General features: G+C 36.9%; 1 protein-coding gene across 4 annotated transcripts in view; it reads left to right on the plus strand.

The window, feature by feature from the left end:
- Positions 1 to 20595, plus strand: part of agap3 (ArfGAP with GTPase domain, ankyrin repeat and PH domain 3) — a 425021-nt gene that overhangs the window by 256244 nt on the left and 148182 nt on the right. For all 4 annotated transcript variants that reach the window (XM_062022533.1, XM_062022534.1, XM_062022532.1 and 1 more), the window contains exon 9: positions 11190 to 11273. In XM_062022533.1, the coding sequence (XP_061878517.1) occupies positions 11190 to 11273 (84 nt within the window). The remainder of the gene's footprint in view (positions 1 to 11189; positions 11274 to 20595) is intronic.

The following is a 20595-nucleotide window of genomic DNA, read 5'->3' on the forward strand; positions in this document are numbered from 1 at the left end:
AAAGACAACTTCATATTGTTTTCTTTGTTTAAAAATAGAACAAGCACATTCTGAAATTGTACAAATCATAATGTTGTTGTTGTTTTTTTACAATTACCTGTTGCGGTTAATAGTATATATATACTTTTATTTGTCGTTATTTATATTTTCTGAATAAATTATGTGATAATATTCATGAGTCAACCCATTGGTGTTAGTTTTCAATCTATCAAGATAAAAAAAAAATATAAAAATCAAATTACAGTATGTTATTTATGTAGTTTGATAATTTTCCTCGACTGATGTACTAACATCATGTGGTTTATTTTGTACATAAGTAGCATAATTTCCAAAGATACAAAGAATTGCTATTGCGACAGCAAGTGGACACATTTAGAACAGCAGCATTCAAAAATTTCCGGTTAATTTTTATACTTAGCAAACTCATCCCGCGGGCCGGATAAAACCTGTTCGCGGGCCTCATAGATTATTACAAATAGATCAATAATGGTGTATTATAACATGCAATACTAAGTCCACTATATAGTTAAATTAACTAAGTTCAAGCGTAGTTAATTTGTATTTTTTCTTTTTCTTTTTTTTGTGTGACAGGGACAGTACAATTAAACATTGCTACCCATACGTAACTGATGTCAAAGTAGATAAGACTTCTAACCACAGGCTAATTTGCAACCCTCGTCCCTGGTTAGGCTTTTAAAGAAAAGTTGAGAAAAGTGTAAAACACAGAATTAAGACAAGTACAAAATAAAAATACAGTACATGAAAAATAATTGGCCCCATTTGTCCGTACTGCATCCAGTTCTAATGCTCACACTTTTGATTTTCCTGAAGCCACCTTTTCAGTTTTGTGGAGAAAAATGTAATGTCCGACTGTGACTTCAATCCCAGTGGAAAAGAGTTCCACAGATGTGAGGCCTTCGCTGAGAACGCACGTTTGGTCAAATATCTTTAGTGTTTGTTTATATAATGACAACAGGGGCCTCACTACACATCTCGTGGCCTGTCCCCAGACCATGGCACAATAAGACATATGGGATCAAATCATTACATGCATGTAAACTTGTGCAGCTTGAACAGATAAACAAGGTCTAATAAGCCTGAAACAGTCTATATTTATTTTCATGGTCTTTGTCATTTTTATAATATGGCCATCAAATTTTAGCTCATGGTCCAAAATAAAACCCAAATATATAAATTCCTTTACCTGCTCTATTTATTTATTTATTTTTTGAGTAATGTTGACCTGAATTTCATTTAATGATTGTTTCTTCAAAGAGAAACACATTGAGACTGTTTTGTTATAATTTAGGGTTAAATAGTTATTTTGAAGCCATGTTGCTATTTCAGCAAGCTGTCTGTTTAATACAGGGGTGTCAAACTCATTTTAGATCGGGGGCCACATGGAGAAAAGTCTTCTCCCAAGTGGGCCGGACTGGTAAAATCCCGGCACGATAACTTAAAAATAAAGACAACTTCAGATTGTTTTCTTTGTTTAAAAATAGAACAAGCACATTCTGAAATTGTACAAATCATGTTGTTGGGTTTTTTTACACTTACATGTTGCGGTTAATAGTATTCTACCTTTATTTGTCATTATTTATACTTTCTGAATAAATTATTTGATAATGTTCATCAGTCAACTCCATCCATCCATCCATTTTCTACCGCTTGTCCCGTTCGGGGTGGCGGGGGGTGCTGGAGCCTATCTCAGCTACAATCGGGCGGAAGGCGGGGTACACCCTGGACAAGTCGCTACGTCATCGCAGGGCCAACACAGATAGACAGACAACATTCACACTCACATTCACACACTAGGGCCAATTTAGTGTTGCCAATCAACCTATCCCATTGGTGTTAATTTTCAATCAATCAAGATAAAAAAATAATATCAAAATCAAATTACAGGATGTTATTTACGTAGTCTGCTCATTTCCTCAACTGGTGCACTAACATCATGTGGTTTATAATTTTTTTTTACATACGTAGCATAATCTACAAAGATACAAATAATTACTATTGCGACATCTAGTGGACACATTTAAAACAGCAGTTTATTTCATTCAAAAATGTTGGCAAATTGTTTTACTTTGCAAACTCAGGGCCGCGGGCCGTACGTTTGACACCCCTGGTTTAATATCTCTGAAGCCTGTCGAGGGCTGAAAATGACACAAAACACAAAACAAAAGTGCTCTTTTTTAAAATCCCTTAGTTGTGTAATGATACAAGCTGCTGCCCTTCGTGCATCTCATGATGGTTTGGTGGTTTTGGTGAATCCTAACCCTTAAAAAAAAGAATTATTTTGACCGAAAGTTGTATGTCCCAAATATTAGTACTCATCCTCAACACATGCATTACCAATTTTTCAAAAAAAAAAAAGAAGTAAATTAGCTTGCTTCACTCATACTTGATGCGTTCCACCCCTAGGGGGCGGCAGGGGACTTAAGAAGGTGGCCATAGCTTGAGGAGGGGGAAAAAAAGGTGACCATAGTTTTAGGAACTAAAAACAAACAAAACAATATTTTGGCTAAGGCAAAATGTTAAAAACAATTTAATCTTGTGTCATTTCCTCCTCAAATATTTTTTAAATACCTTTACTTTTATAAGTTGTGAGTATGAATGTTAATTTTGACCTAACAGTGATATTAATAATTTATACTGGTGCATCTCAATAAATTCAACGTAAATGGAGTGTACTTGTAGTGCGTTTTTCTACCTTTAAGGTTCTCAAAGCGCTTTGACGCTACGACCACATTCACCTACTGATGATCACAGAGGGACTGAGGATCGAACCTGCAACCTTAAGGTTGAGAGACATCCGCTCTACCGCCTGAGCCATGCTGCTCTGTAATTCAAGGATTAAATTGGAGCACATTTTTTTGAGTAGTACAATTAGCAAGTAAGTGTAAAAAGTAAACATTGTGAATTTAAAAAGCAAACATGCTGTGTCTGCTAATGATTTTTGGTAGTGAAACTTTTTGATAATTATAGCAATTTGTAAATAATGTACAGCAGTTTTTGTTCCTTTCCAACAAGTCAGACAGAAACCGCATCAAATTTCCCATGTGAAGATCCAATTAATCCGTTCCAAAGACCCACACTATTAACACAAATACATTTTATAGAGAATAATCATTGTGAGTGTGAAATACATGATGGATTAAATGAATACATGAACATTTAACTGAGAGGAGGGCCACATTTGCCATATTTTTTAAATCTAATATTGTTTCTCACATTCTTTATCAAAGTGCTGTTACTTGCAACTTTCTGTGGGCCCATGGGGAATTATTTTGCAGCGAAAACAAGCACGCAGATTAAGTTGCCAATGCAAACGCATCAGAATCTTTGTTAGATTAGATTAGATCAAGATTTTGGTGAAACAGTTGAACGTTTTAAACTACTTGTTCACGCTCTTAGTCTGAATTGAACTCCAGAAATAAAAATAATTTGCACAATATCCTCATTTATTGACGTGCACCCGTAGAAGCTGTCTGGACCATAAGAACAACAATCGTGCCGAACAAGAACTCTTAAATGAGAGCGGAGTGAAATAAATGCAAGTATCGTACTCTGTGACCCAATAAAAGGAGGAATATAATCTTACAAAAAAATTGAATTTAAAACATTTGTACGCACGTACAACACTTAAGACCTTCAGTGTATCAGTATGTGGAATCACAAATAAAACAAACCATGTGCTAATATGATCCACTTCAAAGAAACTCTTCAAACTTAAAGTGTTTACAAAGAAGAAGAACCATGATTAACATTGTCAATTTATTTCAACCATCCATTCATCCATGTTCTAGATAATCTTATTTATCTCACCATCTCACCATTACTTCACTAACTACTATGTATTTATTTATTTATTTTTAATGTTATTAGTTATGGAGTATATTGTGAATAAATTGAGAACAGGTATTGAACAAAAGTTTTAGCAACTGCTATGTAAAGGAAAAGGGGTAGGATTAAATACGCTCTGCCATCACCTCCCTGCTTGGCACTCAGCATCAAGGGTTGGAATTGGGGGTTAAATCACCAAAATGATTCTCGAGCGCAACCACCGCTGCTGCTCACTGCTCCCCTCACCTCCCAGGGAGTGGAACAAGGGGAAATGCAGAGGGTACTTTCACCCCACGTAGTGTGTGTGGGACTATCAGTGGTACTTTAACTTTAACTTTAACTTCTTTCTACTCCTTTTCAAACATGTTGAATAGAGAAACTAGAAATTGTGATGTACCATGTTGTATGCATAAACTGACTCTCGCCAGATCCTTGTAGTTCGCTGAGCTCCACACAAGGATCTGGGACTTCTCAATAAGAGATGTATTTCAGAAGGCGGGGCCTTTTAAAAAAAAAATCATTGTATGGGATTGGATAAACCACTTGTCCGTCATCTTGAATGACGTGCTACTTCAACCACTCACATCGAAATCAACCCGTGACGCTGATGAGAGGCACGCTGGGAAATCCAAAACGGAAGCTGACATATTGGATAACGACAGAGCGAAAAAGTTAGATAACTTTTACTGAAACAACGCAGCAATGTCAGTAGACGATCGATGTCGTTTGTGCAAAGAAAATATGTGAATAAAAGGCTCCATTGGGAACAAAAATAAATATTTCACAAAGTCGCCAACGAAAAAAAGCATAACAGAACTTGGTTTGAAATTGTTGAACGTTCGGGAGAGACCGTGTCGAACAATCATTGGTACTTTAACTTTAACTTAACTTAGTTGCAATAGCAGAATCAATGTCAGCACACGACTCCTCGCTGCGTGCCGCCATTGTTGTTTCAATCAAACAGTCGCTTCGGCGCTACGTCACATCTATGAAATCCCGCCTGGCGATCCTGATTGGTTCATTATTTTTTGCTATCTGGAAGGAGTTTGCATTGCCTTCGATCCCAGATCCTTGTGTGGAGCTCAGCAAACTACAAAGATCTGGTGGGAGTCAGGTTATTGTATGCATGTATGTTCGAAATAAACACAAACTCAACTCAACTCAATAAATAGCTTGGTAACACTTTAGTATGGGGAACATATTCACCATTAATTAGTTGCTTATTAACCTGCAAATTAGTAACATATTGGCGCTTAATTAGTCATTATTAAGTACTTATTAATGCCTTATTCTGCATGGCCTTATTATACAAGCAGTCTTCTCTCAATAACCTCAGAAGTATTGCTTATTAACCCTAACCCTTATATCAGGGGTGTCCAAAGGGACCATTTGCGGCCCGCAGCTAATTGTTTACCGGCCCGCCACACATTCTGGAAATGCTATTGCAAACATTTTGAAATCATTTAAAAAAGTGAAATGAGGTGAAATCTAACGAGAGAAAGTTGCAATGTTGACACAAAGCTACCATGCTGGCTGTTTTTTTTCTTTTGTCTTTCTTTATTTTTCTTTTTTTGCCATTACTCAAAAAAATAAATAAAAATAAAATCTATGATATAAGGAATTATTGACCTAGTCAAGGCTCCAATTACTTCAAATATTTCACTTTAAAATGTTTTATGTGGAAAATATTGCATATATGGTGTGATTGCCATATAAAAACAAAGTTTTCTTTGACAAAAGAGCATAAAACAAACAAAATAATAGTTCAAACGTAAAATCGACAGATATATCTGAAGTTGATCTCGTAACTTAAGTGTTGAAAGTAAAACAAATAATAATACAAATGTATCACTTTATGAGTGGGGGACCTTTTGGACCCCAAAGATATTTAGTGGGATTTTATTTATCTTTTTACTGTGATTACTCAGAAATAATAATACATTTAAATCAATGGTGTCCTGCATTATTGATCTTTTTAGGAATCCAATTACTTCACATCAAACATTGCTTTCTGAATGTTTTAGGGCAGTGGGGGAAATACTGCATATTTCAGTTTTACTATAAAAAACTAAGTTGTCTTTCAGAGAAAAGGCATAAAAACCTTTTTTTTTTTTTTAAACTTCATATCAACCTGAAGTTGATATAGAGATTTACTGTAAGCGTTACATAAAAAATATAAATAATAATTTGACTTATTTTTAACATGTTAATGACGGAGACCCGTTATGGTCCCCGGGAGCCCTAAAGGTTAAAAAAAAAATCCATTTTTATTTTGTTATGGTTTGAAAATGAAAAATATCAAAACGGCCCCCGCATGCTTTAATTTTTCCGTGTGCGGCCCTCAGTGGAAAAAGTTTGGACACCCCTGCCTTATATGTTCCCCTAGTGTCCAAATAACTCTAAATTAAGTCAGTAACGCTTTAGTATGGGGAGCATATTCACCATTAATTAGTTGCTTATTAACATATTATGTTCCCCATACTAAAGTGTTACCAATAGCTTTTAAGTGTGTGAAATATACTGATCGGGCCTTATTTCTGACAGTGCAGGCAAGGTGAGATTGCTTCCCATCCTGCTTCCTATCTCCTCTTCCGGCTGTCCCCCAAATACCGTCCTGTCCTCTACCTCGACTCTATCCTCTTTACTGCCTTCACCGTGTCACCCAAAGGCTGCTGTGGGAGCCTGGTGGCCTCCTAGCAGTCCAGGCTGTGTGCTATAGCTCCCTTTTTTTTTGTTGTCTCCCCCCCACCCCCCTCTACCCTTCAACCCCCCTTCCTATCCCGCCTCCCTCCCCTGCTAGGTAGTGACTAACCATGTCCACCAGAGAAATGTGCCTCTCCCCGTCCGCGTCATGGAGATGCCGAAGCACGCCACCTACCCGGTGTGGGTGCCGGAGTGGCAGGCCGAGCGGGAGTTTCAACTCATGACCTTCTGAGGAGCGGAGGAGGAGGATCAGGGTGGTGTACAGTTAACAGGGTGACACATACAGCGTTCACGTGGGGGAGGGGGGGGGGATATATATTCCAGATATCACTAACAAAAACAAACATCTTACTCGGACTGTCCGAGTTCTTTAATGTTCTCTCGCCACCAGCCTCTTGTAAGTAGCTGTGTTTTTTTTGGGGGGGGGGGGGTGGGGTAGAGACTGGACGGACGCGGATATGCCTTATAACGACATTGCCGTCGGGAGGTTCTAAAGGCTGCGTTCACATTTGTGGTTCGGTACTAAAATTTAAAAAAAAAAAAAAAGGTACTTGATGCGCTTTTTTTGTGTCATTCGCAAAGCATTCACCCAGTTTTTTTTGTTTTTGTTTTACATGGGTCCAAAGGTTGCACAGTTAAGAACATAATTATTATGATGAGGCAGCTCCCATGACTTGTTAAGTAACACAAATCTTCCGATGCATAATTAGACTTAGACAAACTTTGTTGATCCGCAAGGGAAATTGTTCCACACAGTAGCTCACTTACAAAGGATGGAAAGGATAATGCCGGAATTAAGTAGACTAAAAATGTACCCATATAGCAAAATAACATATATGTAATATTTAAATATTATATATGTACAGTATATAATATATGCTGATATGTTATATTATTATATTATATTATATTTTTGTATAATATATACAATATATAACAAATCCCAATTACCATGTACAATATGACAGTACATGTAACAGCTGCAGCAAAAAAAAAAAAAAAGGCCAGCATAAAATAGAGAGTAGATCCAACAGAAAATATACATTATAAACAAAGAGAGGTAGCTAACGTAGAAGCGGTCAGGTAATAGACAGATATCATCTATTGCTGTATGGCGAGTGATTATACAGCTGGATGGAGTCTGGACAAAATGCAGTCTGTGTGGTTTAATAACTTTTTTTTTTTATCCTACTATTTTATCAGCTTAGATTTCACTAAAAGCTTGTAAAATATACTTTTGTGACATATTACAAGGCAGAACCCAAGTATTCCAAACCTAAATGCCGTCTGTTGGGTTGAATAAGTAGGTTATTTAATTGTGTGCCATATACACCAGTATAAATCCACAAAAAGCTTCTAAAATATACTTTTTTGATATGTTACGTGGCGCAACTCAAATATTCCGAGCCTAAATGCTGTCTGCTGAAAAGTAAAATATACTTTAAAAAAAAAAGTTTTTGACACACTATGTGACGGAACTCAAACATATCAAACCTAATTGTCGTCTACTGGGTTATATTTTTATATATTTATCCTGCTGTTTATTCAACATGGATTTCATGAAAAGCTTCTAAAATATACTTATACATGTATTTTCCGACATATTACGTAAAATAACTCAAATAATCCAAACCTAAATGCCGTCTGCTGGGTTGAATGCATAGGTTACAATTATATTTTTGCTAAATTTAGTTTAGTTTAGTTTATCATTTCTTCGGTCAGTGGTCAACAAAATAAACAAACAGTTGTACATTCATAAACTTATGAATGTACAACTGTTTGTTTTAACAGTTTAACAGTTTTACAGACCGAAAGGGTTTAGGCTGAAGTTGAGCACTTATTTCGACTAACCCTATAAACAATCTCAAATACAAGATGTAATAAAACCAGGAGACATTGGGCTCTGATCTCGAGCTTCATAGAAATGTGAAATTTCCTTTACAAATGATTATAAATACACCTTGTACACAAAATGAACACTGTTCAAATGTAGCCACAGTAAAGACATAGACGAACAGTTGTGAAATATCCCTGTTGTTGGTTAAACATTTGTACCAATAATATGCTATTTACAAACACTTATACTTCCATTATTATTTATGTCCCATATTTAGTTTTACCATCGTATAGATGTCACAAAAAGCTTATCAAACATTCTTTTAAAGAGCTTTTGTGGTATATTAGGTGAAGTAACTCAAGTATTCAAAACCGGAATGTCATCTGCTGGGTTGAATACATAGGCAATTCTCATATTCTGCTTTAGTTATTTCACAAAAAGCCTCTACTAAATACTATTAAAGAGCAGCGTTGTGACAAACACACACAGAGCAGACAGACATCACTTTGAATGAATATTCTCTCCCTTATTTGTCATTTCTGCTGGCTTTTTTCTGTCATTTTAACGCTGGTCGGTTTTTTGGGTCCGTGCAAAGTTCACAAGTGACCCCAACCGTGCCAGTGTTCCCTTGCAGACCTGCTAAAACCCCAACGGGTCACGTGATAACGTTTGACCAAAGGAACCGTACTAGGAGAGTAAACGCACCAGAGTGTATTCGAACCAAACCGAAGTGTGAACGCACCCCCAAATTGAAAAGCAAAAAGCGAGCGCGGTCTGTTGAATATAGTCTTTTCACTGCCCTCGCAGCATCGCCCGCCATCTTGGATCATAGCCGTCCGCACATTCTTCTTCCAAGTGCTTCCATTAACAAGAACTTTGAATATGTTCGCTGTCTTAAGTTCCTTTTCGAGCGTTCCCTTTTTTTAATTGTCGTCGGAAAGCATGTGAAGCTATAGGAGTTCAGAACAGTATACTATCGGTGATTTTCTTTGCCGTTGCCATATTTTCACCATCCACCTTTCGTGGTGTTGCCCGGGCTCGGAGAGACACTCGCCACCCCCCCTTACTCCCTCTCCCCTCAATATTTGCAGATTTGTGCTTTTGTTTCCAACCTTTCTGCAACTAAAAGGGCTTTCCAACTCCTTCCCAATTAGAAGAGCGTTAAAAAAAACCCATTAGAACTTGCATTAGACGGCATTACACTCGGACGAGAGACAGACTGTAGGGACTCTTCTGGAAGTGTCCACACACACACACACACACACACACACACACACACACACACACACACACACACACACACACACACACACACACACACACACACACACACACACACACACACACACACACACACACACACACACACACACAATCTCATTCAGGGGGGGACAAAACCCGCAGCGTACAGTCGAGTTGGAACTGTCATCCCCAAAGGACACAAAGCCCTCTTTTACATCACACTGCCTTTTTGCCATAAGCGAGGACTCGAGGACTCGATGTGCCACGTTCTTCTCTTCTTCTTCTTTCTTTCTTTCTGTTCCTCTCTTTTCTTGTTTTCCGCAGTGTTTGAAATGCAAGTGTGCGAGTTAGACTAGAGACACAGTGTTTTTTATGAAGGCCTTCATAAAGTCTAGACTAGATGTGAGGTGAGGAGGTTGCACCGACCCGAATGAATGTATTTATTTCACATTTGATTTCTCATTTCTTTCTTTTGCCGCTGTTCTCCTTCTCTCGGCCATTCCGTTTTTGTTCCCCCTCCTGTTTTTTTGCGGAGACGATGAACTCTTTGGCTTTTTTCTATCATCGAACCTATAGACTGGCTGTGTATATCTTGTATTGTATTTTATTTACACTGGTACTCCAAACATATATAAGAAGAATATATGACAAATAATGCCTTTTATTGTCCATCCTATATTTTGTGGGAACTTGCAACATGTTGAATCTTTTGAAGTGAAACTTGTGACTTGCTTTGTATGGTGTCTGTATAGAAGTTTCAAACAAGTCCATCCTGAGGTACACACAAAGAACCACAAAGATATGAATAAAATGTTGGAAACAAAATATGGAAAGCGTATTTGAAGTCTCCCTTTCTTCATGGGTGACTGGACATTTGTCTGAGTGAGACCATACATGTCTGTCCTTACTCATCTGTCGGGGTGGGATGCCTTAACTCATACTTGATGCACATGTTATGCTTCCCCCCCCCCCCCCCCTGCAGTTTTGCAGGATTTGGTGACATGTATGCTTTTCTAGGTGCTTGCAGGTCGGAGGAGGCACGCAATAACCCTAACATAACAATAACCGTGTTGCCTTTTCTCTTTTTAACATGTAAATGTTGTGCAAAGCATGTATGCCTTATGTGAAAAGCGACACTTCAGCAGGTCCGCTAGGAGGCCCGGGATGCGCCTCACAACAGAAGCCGAGAGGATCACCAAAAAAAGGGTTTCAGGGCTGAGTCATGACTCAAATCTGTGGTCGTCCTCAGTGTTGAGATGTGTCTCTTGTGGTCTTGGTTTCTGTTTCTCGAACTGCACGTTTGGTGTTACCGCTCTTTGTTGCGCTGGTCTGCTTCTTTTTTGTTTGTTTTTGGTCTTGTTCATTTTCAGCTTCTTCTTCTTTGTTTAGATGGTTGACTTTTATGTTGCGACTCCCTCCACTCCAGACACACACACACACACACACACTCTCACACACGCACACAAACATCACTACAAACACACACACATGCATTCGCACTGCCACTGAAGCAACAGCACGATGGCGGCGACTGATTGTGTTTCTCGTTCTCCCTTTGCAGTCGCGGAAAGCCAGTGAACAAGCAAAGAGCGTTGAGAGTAAGACAGACAGCATAGGCAGTGGAAGGGCCATTCCCATCAAACAGGTGAGCATGTACACGCACTTACTTTCCCACAATGCACCGGGTGAGTATGACCTTTTTATTCACCTATCTTCTTCAAAACATTTATTTATTGGGTTTTTAGACAAACCATTGGTAAAGAATGTCTTTCTTCTTTCCGGTTGATTTGAAATAGGGACAGATACAGAAACATAGATATCTGAAACAGTCATCCAATGTATGCATCATAGTGTTTGTAGCCAAAGCTAATTTACAACACTTGTCCCCAACAACAACAACACATATCTAACATCATGAAAATAGGAAAATAAAAAGAATGAGGCAAAGAAGAGTCGATAATAATGATAATAGTAATAATACAGACAAAGTGCAAACTAGATAAAAGCCAATAATAATAATAACACGGACAAAGTGCAAACTAGATAAGAACCAATTAGTAAACATTTGTAAAAACTAAACATGGGAACACGATTGTTCTCAACTAGCCAGAAATGTGTTTGTTTTTTGAAAGTGACAAGTGCAGGTATACTTTTCAATGTGTCAGGTAGAGAGTTCCGTAGTTGTGGTCCTTTTATTGAAAAGTCAGTCTGGGCAAAAGATGTTCTACGGCAGTGGTTCTCAACCTTTTTTCAGTGATGTACCCCCTGTGAACATTTTTTTAATTCAAGTACCCCCTAATCAGAGCAAAGCATTTTTGGTTGAAAAAAAGAGATAAAGAAGTAAAATACAGCACTATGTCATCAGTTTCTGATTTATTAAATTGTATAACAGTGCAAAATATTGCTCATTTGTAGTGGTCTTTCTTGAACTATTTGGAAAAAAAGATATAAAAATAACTAAAAACTTGTTGAAAAATAAACAAGTGATTCAATTATAAATAAAGATTTCTACACATAGAAGTAATCATCAACTTAAAGTGCCCTCTTTGGGGATTGTAATAGAGATCCATCTAGATTCATGAACTTAATTCTAAACATTTATTTTGTTGAAGTATTACTCAATAAATATATTTATAAAGGATTTTTGAATTGTTGCTATTTTTAGAATATTTTTAAAAAACCTCACGTACCCCTTGGCATAGCTTCAAGTACCCCCAGGGGTACGCGTACCCCCATTTGAGAACCACTGTTCTACGTAATGGAACGCAACAGTTGCCTTTTGACGTTGCTCGGGTGGTAGATCTGGTACCACTTTGCAGTCTTGTAATTGCCTTGCAGAGAGCAATTGAGGAGCAGAGTTATTTAAGCATTTGAAAACCGGTTTTGACTGTGTGTAACAAAATAAAATTGGTAAAAGTTAAAATATTGTATTTGGTTAGAATTTGGCAATGATGATATCGTATACTCTTCTTGTCTAGGACTTTCAAGGCGCAGTTATAGACACTCAATGGTCTTGATCAGGGGTCCCCAAACTACGGCCCGCGGGCCGTATCCGGCCCCCCAGCATCCAAAATCCGACCCACAGGAAGTCCCAAGTTAAAAAAAAAGTTTTTAATAATTTTGTATTTTTTATTTTTTTTAATTTAATTAAATTTGTATAATCTTTCCTTTCTAATCCATTTTCTACAGCTTGTTACTCTTGGTGTCTCCTAGCCGCTCAGGCAAATCATATTGTCTAAAAATGAATTTTCCGATCGATAACGTGACAATGTTAAATGTTGATGAACATCAAAGTTAATTGATGTTAAATGACAAAACGGATTACAAAGACAATGTATATATATATATATATATATATATATATATATATATATATATATATATATATATATATATATATATATATATATATATATATTGTATATATATATATACAGCCTGGCTCCCGGCCAAATTTTTTTAACCCAATGCGGCCCCCGAGTCAAAAAGTTTGGGGACCCTGTCTTGATTGATGACTGGTGTGCCTGGGATCATGTAGTTAAGCCATACGAGATGTGTGAAAGAATCATTAAATTTATAAAAGTAAAAGCACAGCTGAGAGTTAAACAGTTTCTTATAATCTTAAAACAGCCTAGGTTTGCCTTCAGGGTTTTACACATTTTCTTAACGTGACTTTTAAAATTCAGCTGATAGTCTATGATTATGCCCAAATATTTGACTTCAGGTACTTGTTCAATGAGCTCCTCATACATTTTTATATTCAGAAGGTTTGTTTGAGGTAGCTTTTTTATGGAGAAGCAGACAGTTTGTCTTTTTAGTGTTTAGGGTTAAACAGGATGATGCCAGCCAAGATGCTATTTTGTCTAATTTAGCATTTAACTTCTCAGCAACTAGAGTACAGGTCTTACCTGACGTATAAACGACTGTGTCATCCGCATACATCTGTAGATTTATATCTATGTGCGGCAGCAGTATTCATGGACTTAACAAAAGCATTTGACACAATTAATCATGATATTTTAATTAAAAAATTAGAACGATTTGGCATCAGAGGGTTGGTCTTGAACTGGGTAAGAAGCTATTGAACCAACAGGAAGCAATATGTGAAGATGGTTGAAAATATGTCAGCGCATATATCTTGTGGTGTACCTCAGGGAACAATACTGGGACCAAGATTGTTTAATCTTTATATAAATGACAATTGTAAAGGTAAAAAAAAAACGTAAAGTTAGTTTTATTTGCAGACGACACAACTGCTTTCTGTTCAGGAGAGAACACACAGAAGATAATACAAATAATAACAGAAGAAATGAACAAATTAAAAAGAGGGTTTGACAAAAAACGACTATCTTTGAGTCTCAGTAAAACTAAAATAGTGCTATTTGGTAACAGTAGAAAAGAGCATCATACACGAATACAAATAGACGGAGTAGATATTGAAAGGATAAAAGAAACTAGATTTTTGGGAGTATTAATAGATGATGAAATTAACTGGAAATCTCATTTAAAAAATATACAACATAAGGTGGCAAGAAACATTTCAATAATGAACAAGGCAAAATATGTCCTGGGCCAAAAATCACTTCATATTCTCTACTGCTCGCTAGTGTTACCATATTTGAGTTATTGTGTAGAAATATGAGGAAATAATTACAAATGTGCGTTTCATTCGTTAACCGTGTCACAAAAAAGATAAATTAGACTGATACATAATGTTGAATATAGAGAACATACAAACCCTTTATATATTGAGTCAAAAATATTGAAGTTTGATGATTTGGTAAAATTGCAATCAGCTAAAATTATGTACAAAGCAAACTATAACCTGCTACCCAAGAATGTACAACAATTCTTCTCAACTAAAGAGGAGAAATATAACCTTAGAGGAAAATCGTATTTAATACATTTGAATGCTCGTACAACACTTAAAACGTTTAGCATATCATTTATGTGGAATTAAACTATGGAATGGATTAAGTAAAGAAGTTAAACAATGTACTGATATGATCCACTTTAAGAGGTTGTTCAACCTAATAGTGCTTACAAAGTACAAAGAAGAAGAATTATGAGAAACACTGTCAACCTTATTGAAAATTAGATATTCTTCATCTCAGTATGTTTATCATGACTGACTTAATTATTTATTACAAACACTGCTGTATTAATCACTCACGGATGTCATTGTGCTACCAAAAGAAGTCAGTAAATGACCATATGTATTTGTAAACGCCCGGAAGTGGGAAAGGGGTAGGATTAAATAAGTTTTGCTTCTTCCTACTCCTTTTCGGACATGATGTAAAGTGAAATGATATGAAATTGTGTGATGTAATAGGCTGTAAGTGTGTTCATGTTCGAAATAAACTAAAGAAAGAAAAAAAATAAAATAAATAAAAGACACACATTGACAGGGATAGTCAAAAACACATTAGATGCTCATCCTTTCCATCCTTATCCTTTCCGTCCTTTGTAACTGAGCTACTATGTGGAACAATTTCCCTTGTGGATCATTAAAGTTTGTCTAAGTCTAAAACAAGTGTAGTACCTGTTCTTATCAGTTGTCATCATGAAGTTATGTTGTGACATGGCCGCTAGATGGCAGCAGAGTACAGCTCATGTGGATGCAGATTTATGACCACACAGATGTTTCAGCTCTTATCACACACACTTCCTCCTGCACTATCTTAAAGCTGTGTCTGCCTTTGCAAAGATAATATTATAATAATTATATGATTGTATATGTATATAATATGTTGTTATAATTTTCGGTACCGAAAGTTGCAAAATAGAAACATTGTTGAAATTATATATCTTTGACAGTGTCAATTTTAAACAAAAAAAACCCCCTTAACATTATGGACTTTTAGCCAATTGGTCCTTTTTTTTCTTCTTTTTTGTGTGTGTTGTAACTCGGAAATGGTAATGGTTCAGCTTACAGTATTTCGAGCATTCGTTACATTAAAATGTTTACACACAATTCGGGAAAAATGTACACATGTAATCACTCTGACACAAAGCAAATAACTATTTTGTTACTATTAGTGGTAAATTAATTTAAAAAAAAACATTTGTTTGTTTATGATCAGGTTTATTGATTTATAGAGCACATTTCATAGTACCCAAAAAACATGACTTGTCTTCTAATTGAATTACATTAATTTTTTGGATCAGTTACATTTTTTGAACTCATGATCACTTCCTTGGTCCTGCATTGAAAATTACATGACAAAACAATAAGAAAAACAAAAACTAACTTTGCTATAAATATATTAAATTAGCCATTCTTGCTCATTTAGCGGAAAGGAATTTGTGGTGAATTCATCACATGAGTGGCTGCAAATCATTCAATACAAATAATAACCCTGTAACATTAATAGGGAAGATACTCGACACATTAATTAGTAATTAATCATTTATAATTACAAAGGAAGGTGTTCCCATAAATGAATTGCATTCCGGACACTAGGCAATGATAAATACGTACAAATTTAATATGTTTTTGCCTATTTCCGTTCAACAATTTAGCTTTGAGATAAAATTGTGTTTTTTATATCGATCCACTGATTGGGTTTATATGAACGCGTCTACCGAGGACCATATTTTCATTACATTTGAACAGTATCCTGATATTATTAATATCAGAATAAACATTATGTGACTTGTTCTTTACCTTTCATCGCTAATGTAAGTAAAGCACATCAATGGATTCAGTATTCAGTTTGTTCACAATCAAAACAAAAATAGTATTGTTTCAATACCTTGTACCTGTAATATTTCAACTTTTTTTGTCTGTGTAGCCTTTTTTTTTTGTTCTTTCAGTGTGGCCCTGATCTTGATTTTATTTTAACAACACGCTGTGGGTAATTTAAAATTTAAAAAACACACCTGCTATATCTCCATTAGTGATTTAATCACTTTAAATGTATTTATGGTATTTTGTAGTGAGAATACATGACATTTCACATGACACACAACACAGGTTTCAAGTGTTTTGTTTACGTCTTATAATGACTTTAAGAGATCAAATAAATGAATGCATTTCCCTTTAACAGTGTGCTAATTCCAGGTAAGCAGGAATTTGTCTCGCTTGTAAAGCCCTGTCATTGTTAAGCAACACATTATGGGGGTGCCACCTTCTCGAAGTCCAAGTACCCCATGAGTATCATGGCAACTTTTTGACAAGAGAATCCCTCCCACCACACGGCACAGAACCTGCCTAACCACCTTTATTTCTTCCTCCTTTATTTCGTTATCTACAAAGGGCTTTTTTGAGAAGGGTGATGGGAGGGGAAGTTGTGTGCCTCACAGATCTGCAGGCCACTCAAATGGACAATCAAGGGGGGATCAAAGTGTCAATGTGATCTTAATTACCACTCACCCCCCTCCTTTCTTTCTGGGGGCCAAATTACGCACGGCAGGCCTCTCCCTCCCATCTATAAAAATAGTTAGCGAAGATAACAATGGACTCACTGCTGAGGAGGCGCCGACACACAAACACAAACACACACACACACACACACACACACACACACACACACACACACACACACACACACACACACACACACACACACACACACACACACACACACACACACACACACACACACACACACACACACACACACACACACACAGCGAGAGAGAGAGGCACAAGAAGGGTCCGTCTATAGTGTTCCTTCAAAAGACAAGATGTTAAATCCTGAGTGTCCATATGACTCATCTACATTGCATTTTCCTCCAGTAAAAATGAAAGGATGCTAAAACTAATCCGGTCAATATGCGCTGAGAGCCTGAACAAGACATCCACAGTAATATGTCTTGTTACTATACTGAATTAATTGTGTTTTTACAATACAGCGAGGGCCAATAAAAACACAAACAAAAACATGCTTCACCCCCTGGCTGCACTTTGGACACCCTTGATGTAAAGTGTTTTATTTATGACCCCCCCGCCCCCTAAAAAAAAAAAATATATATATATATATATATATATAATCCTGCATGTTCAGCTATAGATTTTCACATAATCATCATCCTCGGTGTCTTTATCGATCTGCTTCACAGCCACTGGTGAATATTATGCAGCCGCGCTGTGATTGGAATGCATGTATAGATTAGTGCATGCCCCAGTGAGAGCATAACATTTTAGTAGTGTAAAACAGGCGCTGCGGGCCGTCGCCGCAGCATCATTTGCTCTATATGATTAGCTTGTTTACATTTAGTTGTATTGACTGCAATGAGGAAAAAGGCAGGGGTGCTCGGTTGGCAGTGATTATCTGAAGGACGCTGTCGTGCTTAATCTTCCTAAACTTATTAAGATTGAAATTGCATGTCGTTTATTAAGATTTGTATTGAATTGTATGCAATAAAAAGGTATACGGTGTAATAAGGAAAAATAATAAAAAATCTGATGCCTTTGCATTCAAGACATTACATTGTTAAATAATGATAATATTAATAATGAAGCTGACTTTAATTCATTGTTGTATGTTATGTTAACTGGGTCCACTTTTTATTTTGTTAGTTTGTCAACAAAAAATAATGTTGGGTTTATTAATTCATTAAAAAAGTACAAATTAAAATTAGGGCTGTCAAAGTTAATGCGTTAACGCATTCGATTAATCATGTAGAAACTAAGATTAATCACATAATTGATTTTGACCACACAGGCTTTTTTACATTAACCTTTCACTTCAAAATAAAACCAAGGTAATTTGCAGCGATTGATTATAGGAGCTTTCTAGGAGTTCATTTGCATATTTTGCAGCGATTAATTATAGTAGCTTTCTAGGAGTTCATTTCACACATAATATAATACTTTATAATTCTCAAATCCTCCAAGCACGACACATTTAAGCTGTAATCTATAAGCAAAACAGCACCTTGTTATATGCAATATAATTTCAGAATTGTTCAGAATGGGCACCTCACCAAGTCATCAGCAAAACAATTCCATGCATTCAAGTCAAATATTTCAAAAGTGTTCCTGTATCACATTATGACAATAAAATGGCATTTGTCTCCGAATATTGGGAGTCTTATTTTCCGGAATCAACTTTATTGGCCAAAAAGATCAATTTTAACTGCAATTACTCGCGATTAATCACAAATTCCCAAGTGTGATTGATCTGATTTTAAAATGGTATTTTGGTAGCATGAATAAAAATACACGTAAGTACTGAAACTGTTTTAATTTGTATCCAACAAAAGACAACTGTATAAAACCAGTTGACTAAATTAAGTTCAATTGAAACGCGCATACTGTACGGCTGACATAGCATCTCGTGTATGAATTTACCACTTTTTTCTGCAGAATTCTTATGAAAACAGAAAGCACAATGCAGTCATTCCACACCAAATAGCTAAAAGTGGACCATCAGTGGTGCTGATATGCAAAGAAAAAACAGTCCTTATAAGCATCGTATTGTAACTTCATTGCCCGACGTTGGAATATTAGTAAAAAAATAAAAGTTGTGACTGGCAAATGCTTTGACACACACGGAGTCAGGTTTGGGATTAGGGTGATTGTCGGCAAACAGCCTGGTGCCCAGGTCACCGAGGGTCAACTCTTCCTGATGTGTTAATCAGGATTAAAGTTTGGGCCAGGCAAGCAAACACCCCCCTGTCTCTCTCACACACCAAAGGCCCTATGGCTGTAAAAGCACAAACACAGCCCAGGCTTAATCCCCTAATTAAGCGGGACCCTCCTCACCATTTAACCCCCAGAGAAGCCCGCTTGCACTCAGCAGCGTTTGGTCACCTCCAGCCGAGGAACTGCTTTGTTTACCAGTGGATTCACTCCGCAGATAAGGAAACCATCTGAGGCCCTTGAAAAAGGCCGCCCCCACCCTCGCGCACACCCTCCCCCGGGTTGATAAAGTCGAATAGAAAAGGGCGGCGCGTGGGCTTTGAAGAGGGGCGATCACGCTCCCTAATCCTGGGATTTCAGGGGTCTTCCAGAGTTCGCCGTGTTATGTGTATGAATGCAGGAGGGAGGTGCGAATGTGCCCCAGGAACATGAAGGTTGACATGGTCACCAGGCTGAGACTTGCATCACTAAAGATGGCAGTCAGTTGGAGGGAAGGTTTACTAGCCAATATATCATGTTTGCTAGCGGTAGAAAACGGATGGATGCTATGATTGTACACCAGGGGTGTCGAACTCATTTTAGATCGGGGGCCACATGGAGAAAAGTCTACTCCCAAGTGGGCCGGACTGGTAAAATCACGGCACGATAACTTAAAAATAAAGACAATTTCAGATTGTTTTCTTTGTTTAAAAATAGAACAAGCACATTCTGAAAATGTACAAATCATAATGTTGTTGGGTTTTTTTACACTTACATGTTGCGGTTAATAGTATTCTACCTTTATTTGTCATTATCTTTACTTTCTGAATAAATTATGTGATAATGTTCATCAGTCAACTCATTGGTGTTAATTTTCAATCTATCAAGATAAAAAAATTATATCAAAATCAAATTACAGGATGTTTTTTATATAGTTTGCTCATTTTCCTCAAATGGTGCACTAACATCATGTGGTTTTTTTTTTTTTTTTACATATGTAGCATCATCTACAAAGTTACAAAGAATTGCTATCGAGTGGACACATTTAGAAAAGCAGTTTCTTTCATTCAAAAATGTCGGCTCATTTTTATACTGAGCAAACTCATCCTGTGGGCCGAATAAAACCTGTTTGTGCATTTGACACCCCTGTTGTAGAGCCTTCCATCACTGGAATGTTTTCGTTTTTAGGACAATTAATGTGCCATAAAAAGGACGAAATTAACCTTTGATGGACTTTTATGCCGATGATATGACCAAAGAAACTGTGGAGGCCCCGAGTAGTTCCTTCAGCGCAGTGCAGGAAGGAGATCATGTTGAGTCCTATTTTATGCTCTTTGTGAATTCTACACTGCATCCATAGAATGTTTTTGATGTGAGAGCAAAGCTTATCCCAGTGTTT

Source organism: Entelurus aequoreus, linkage group LG16 (assembly GCF_033978785.1).
Source record: "Entelurus aequoreus isolate RoL-2023_Sb linkage group LG16, RoL_Eaeq_v1.1, whole genome shotgun sequence".
NCBI lineage: Eukaryota > Metazoa > Chordata > Actinopteri > Syngnathiformes > Syngnathidae > Entelurus > Entelurus aequoreus.